A 5602-nucleotide genomic window follows, 5' to 3' on the forward strand; every position below is an offset into this window, starting at 1 on the left:
ACACACATGCCCTTCACTCCCATGAACACACACACATGCCCATCACTCCCATGAACACACACACACATATGCCCTTCACTCCCATGAACACACACACACACGCCCTTCACTCTCATGAACACACACACACCCTTCACTCGCATGAACACACACACCCTCACCACCGCACAAAGGCGAGAAGCCAAGGGAACTGTCCAGAGGCCTGTCTTTCCCGCAGTCTCCAGGCTCCCAGCTCCCCATTACCCAGAAATGCTGACAAGCCCAGCTGGAGTAAAGAAAGATAAGGTTGGCTCCAGCCCGTTGGAGGCTCCTTTGTCTCCTTTTTTTTCCCCCTTCTACTACTTCCATTTCTCTCCTGATGCTCCCCTCCCCGGCTTTCGCCTTCAGTCCTTTCCCCGAGTTGCCTGCCCAGGGCAGCGAGGCAAAGCGGCTGGGCGGCGGGAGCCTCTCCGGGCGCCCGGCCTTCACCCCCCTCCTCCGCCCTTCCCGGTCTGACCTCAGCTTCTCCTTTCCCTCCCACCTGCCTCGCTCCCCTCGTGGCTCCGGCCTCCGCCTCTCTCCTCTCACCCCGATCCCGAGCTACTCCTCGTGCAGCCGTCCTTCTCCAACTGCATCCCAGATTCCCAGCCTCGGCGCCCGCTCCTCCGCCTTCGACTCGGGGCCCCTCGCCCCCACCCGGCTCCGGTGCGCGCCCCAGCCTCCCACCCGCCGCCGCCCGCCCCCCGGCGCCGTGGGCGGTCCAGGGCGGGGCCGGGATCCGGGGCGGCTCCCGGGGTTCGGCTTGTGGGAGGCGCCCTCGCCTCGGTCTCCCCCTCCCTCCCCCCGCCCTGTCTTCTCCGCACCCTCCTTCTTCCCTCCGCCCGGAGCCTCCCCCGGTCCCCGGCGCCGCCTCCTTCGCTCCCGGCTCCCGCTCCCGCGGCCGCCGCCGCCCCGGGAAGGAGAGACCGGGGTGGGGTTTGGGGGAGCGCGAGGGGAGCGAGACCCTGGCCGGGCAGGAGCCCGGATTCGCGGGGAGGAGGGCTGGGAGGAGGGGAAGCTTGAGGAGAAAGGAGGGGGAGCGGGAGGAGCGGCCGGGCCTGGGGCCTTGAGGCCCGGAGAGCCGGGAAGCTGGGCCGGCGCGCGGAGGTAAGAGCCGGGCCGGGAGCCGGGCTCGGAGAGGGGCGCGCGGGGGAGGGCCGCGCCGGGGCGCGCGGGGCCGCGGCCGGGGAGCGCGGGGACGCCGGGCTCGGAGAGCCGCGGGGGCGGGGGGAGAGGAGGTGGTTAGAGGTGGAGTCCCGGGAGGGTGGGGGGCCGAGGGAGGCAGGAGGAGGGTGGGGACAGGCGCTCTCTCCTCCCCCCCCGCCCCGCGCGCCGGGCTCCGCCCCCGCCTCCTCCGCGGGGCGCGCGTCTCGTCCGCAGGCGGAGCCGGGTCGGAGCCGGGTCGGAGCCCGCGGGGCCCGGCGAGCGAGGCCGCCCCCCCCCACCCCGGTTGGGCCGCGCCGGCGGGGCTCGGTCCGGTCCTCACGGCCGCCTGTCCCTCAGATGTTGCTGCCGCTGCTGCTGCCGCTGGCGCCGCTTTTCCTCCGCCCCCCGGGCGCGGGCGGGGCGCAGACCCCCAACGCCACCTCAGAAGGTGCACCTTCACCGGCCACCTCGGGCACCCCACCCACTCCGCCCCTCCTTGCACCCCCCTTTTCTGGTCCTCATTACTATCCCGTCAGCCCTACATAGATAGCATCCCGGCCTGACGACCCTGTCTGCCCGGCCCCGCGTTAACACCCCTGACCTCCTTTCCCTTACCCCACCTATGACCCAGCACCCCTTCTTCTCTGCCCCACGTCACTGCATCGGCCTCCTTTCGGTGACCCCACCCCTCCTTCCCACACTGCTGCCTGGGTAACCTAAGAAGCCTCCCCTGTACTCTCATCCTAATTTACTCAAAAATCCTCCTTTAGCCTGTTTTACCAAGCTCACTGGCATATTGTACCCTCTCAGAATTCTTAATTTTCCCTATTACCCCCAACCAGCACGCTTCCCTCCTCACTTGTGAGCTGTCTCATTGGCCCTAAACCTGGCTCAGGGCTCTCCGTCCTTTAGCCCAGGGTTCTGTACCCATTCCTACTCCCACCCCCTAGCATCCCATCTGGGCCCCTGGTCCGCCACTGCCCACTGACCACGCCCTATGCTCCTGCGCCTCCCGCAGCTGACTCTGCCCGCCCCCCCCATTCCCTCTCTGACTCCTGGGACTCACCCCTCAGGTTGCCAGATCATACACCCGCCTTGGGAAGGGGGCATCAGGTACAGGGGCCTGACTCGGGACCAGGTGAAGGCTATCAACTTCCTGCCCGTGGACTATGAGATTGAGTATGTGTGCCGGGGAGAGCGCGAGGTGGTGGGGCCCAAGGTCCGAAAGTGCCTGGCCAACGGCTCCTGGACAGATATGGACACACCCAGCCGATGCGGTGAGTAGCCTTGCAAAGCCCCTCTTCTCTTCAAGACCATTCCTCTTCCTGCCTCAAACTTACCATTATTGCTTACAAGTCAGCACTTGAAATCCACTGTAACAAAATTCACAAATATGTTTATTGAGCGAACACTATGTAAGAAGGATTTTACTATGTGCACTTGGAGGCAGTCAAGCTAGCCGACCACACCTTTCATTTCATTTCATCCTCCCTGCATTAGGCCACTGACTGTTTGATAAAATAACTTGATTATTCATCTTGTGAGTTCTTCTTTTTGAGGATTATTAGTGACAGATTGTGCAAAAACACTCAAAATGATTTCATGGCATTTTTGAATACCTGTCTCCAACGCAGAGATCATATACCCACAAAGCAAAAGCCAGTTTAACATTAGTGTAAGTCAACTATAATAAGAACGGTAAATCTGATTGTGCATCTAAAGTTACATCCATCTGCATGTCTCAAAGCTGGGGAACAGCCCACTGCCACTGACTTTGAAAAGATCCATTTCTATGTGCTTCTAGCTCCATCTTGGGTTCCTACCATGGAAACGCTTTTTCCTTTTTTCTGTTGGTAATGTGTGGATGCTTATAGGGTTAAGGGAGGAATGGAAACTGGAGAGGCAAATCCTTTGCACCCCTGATTTCCTGCAGATTAGGATGTTTGAAGCCCCAAACCCCAATCTGAGACCCCTGCTCTTTAAGGGGAAGGAGGCTTTCTTTCCCAACGTGCCTCTCTTTCTCATTCTTCATATCTCTCCACAGTCCGCATCTGCTCCAAGTCATATTTGGCCCTGGAAAATGGGAAGGTTTTGCTGACGGGTGGGGACCTCCCCGCTCTGGACGGAGCCCGGGTGGATTTCCGATGTGACCCTGACTTCCACCTTGTGGGCAGCTCCCGGAGCATCTGTAGCCAGGGCCAATGGAGCACCCCCAAGCCCCACTGCCAGGGTGAGGGGAACGGCTGCGTGCTTGCAGCTGAGGGCGCTTGCAGAGGATGGGAGTGGGGTGGGAAGGGCTGGTGGGAAAAACGGGGTGCTATGCAACATGGGGGGCTTTGGGGGAGTGAAGGTGAAAACCCAACTCTTCCCCCCCCCCCCCCCCCGTCTCCAGCCCCCTCCTGCTGTCCCCAGTGCCCACTTTACCTACACTGGGGGCTTCCTTTCTCTACCTCCCTCTTTTTGTATCTCCTCCCTGCTCCCAATTCTTCACATGTTCTCTTTTCCTTTATGAGTCTCACTCTCCATCACCTTTTTTAAGATTTAAATACTCCAGTTTCCCATAGCCTCAGTCCCTTTCTCTAAACTAGAACTTTCTATGCATAACCCTCTTCTACAACTGATTCCTCTCCATTTGTTATATAACTGAATTATTGTAAAGACTCAGAAATAAATCATATGTCATACTTAGAAAAAAATGTTAAGATTGGAAAGAATATCTGGGGTGGAAAATTGTCAGGGTAAAAATTTAAAAGACTTAAAATTGGGGGCAGAACTGTCAGAGCACTAAGGACCACCCAGGGATGGGGAGGGGGAAGAGGACAGTCCTTTTCTGGAACTCTCAGACAAACTCCATCATTCTCAAGGCACTCAGTCTTGTGTCCAACACCTTTTTTGTCAGTCAGTTCTGCAGAATTCCCCCTTTCCTGGGCACCCAGATTCCCCCTTTGCAATCTTCTCTGTAAGATGCAGGCATACCTCATGCTTCCCCTATTCTTGTAGAATCTTTCAAGGTCCTGGACCTGGCTTTCCTCCCTTAACATAATTATTCTGCTTGTAGTTTACCATTCCATTTTGGAAATTGAGAGTCCCATCCAGGGGTGGATTTACCATGAAGCTAATGCAATTTAAGCGTCAGGGCTCCTCATTCACCCAGGTCTCTTCTTGTGCTCTAATAATGTGTTCACATGGTCATAGCTTTTTGTAAAAAATGCAAAAGTAAGATTTTAAAAGCAATAGTTTAAAATCAATTGTATTTGTAATTTGTATTTTTTTCTCTTAAAGAGAGACCCCTGCATTTTATAATATTTAGGCTCCACAAAACCAGGATCTGCCCATGTCTTAGCTGTTGGCACTCCTGTCTCAAATTCTGTTGTCCTATGAAAAATAAAAGAAGAAAACCGACAGGTCCTGACCCACAGCCCCACCTTGCTCTTATCCCCAGGCACCCTCCCCTCAGAAACGCAGGCTTCTGCTCTACCCGGTCCTCTCCGGCCTGGAGGTGTGGGAGGGGGCTGGGGATCAGGCCGGGGAAGCTGGGCGCCAGTGGTAACTCTTCTCTGATCCCCGTCTTTCCTGCTGCCAGTGAATCGAACGCCGCACTCAGGTGAGATCAGAAACCCTCATCTCGCGCACTGCAATCCCCTTACCCCTCACTCTTCACCCTCCACCCCCAGGGGTTCTGCCCGCAGGCTGTGGGGTCTCGTCCTTCTTCCCCCAACCACCCCCTCCCAGTTCACGGCCGGCCCCTTCTTTCCCTACCTGTTTTCTGCCTCCAGTCCTGGTTTTCTGCGAGGCCGCGGTCCCTCCCAACTCCCCGCTTGGCTGCCCTGCCCTGGGCTCCGCTCCTGCCAAAGGGCAGAGCCCGGCCGGGGGCGGGGGGCGCGGGCAGACCCCACGCGTCCGCCGCCTGCTCCCCGGGGGGTTCCGCCGGACCAACCCGGCAGCCCCGCGCAGCCGTCTCCCCCTGGCCGGGCCTGGCTCTCCCCCCTTCGGCTCCTCCGCACGGCAGTCCCTCCACCTCCACCCTTTGCCTTCTCGCAGCTCCCATTCCTTCCCGAGCTCTGTCTCCCCAGCCCCGGGTTCCCAGCCTCCGCCCCATCACTCCCCTTCACGCCACCCCCTTCCCACCCAACCACCTCTCTCCTAAGCCGCTGCCATCGCCCTGTCCCCCACACCCTCAGCCCTTGGCCCCATCCATCCACACCCCCGATTCAGACACGCGCGTCCCACCGCCGTCCTTCGCGTCTCCATCCCCGGCTCCCCCGAGCTTCGGCTCACCCCGCCCTCCCGGCACGCCCCTTCCCCTCTCGGCTCCTCCCTGACCGCCCCCTAGGTGGGACCTCCCCCCCCTTCCCGGTCCAGGCCTCTCCCGCGGGGGGTCGCGTCCTCCTCCCCTCCCCGCCCCTCCCCTCCGCCTGTCGTTCCCACGGCGGCGCGC

At 59.6% G+C, this 5602-nt stretch overlaps 1 protein-coding gene across 1 annotated transcript; it reads left to right on the forward strand.

Annotated features, from left to right (window-relative positions):
- The first annotated feature begins 799 nt into the window (after positions 1 to 799).
- On the forward strand, positions 800 to 5463 carry LOC145722911 (uncharacterized). The gene is given in 6 exon segments (XM_081827587.1): positions 800 to 1125; positions 1522 to 1612; positions 2238 to 2441; positions 3209 to 3394; positions 4748 to 4803; positions 4805 to 5463. Coding segments are annotated over 5 exon segments (1044 nt in total). The 5' UTR covers positions 800 to 1125; the 3' UTR covers positions 5312 to 5463.
- Positions 5464 to 5602: the final 139 nt, after the last annotated feature.

This window comes from Leptonychotes weddellii, chromosome 8, assembly GCF_054177405.1.
Source record: "Leptonychotes weddellii isolate Sample4059 chromosome 8, ASM5417740v2, whole genome shotgun sequence".
Classification (NCBI taxonomy): domain Eukaryota; kingdom Metazoa; phylum Chordata; class Mammalia; order Carnivora; family Phocidae; genus Leptonychotes; species Leptonychotes weddellii.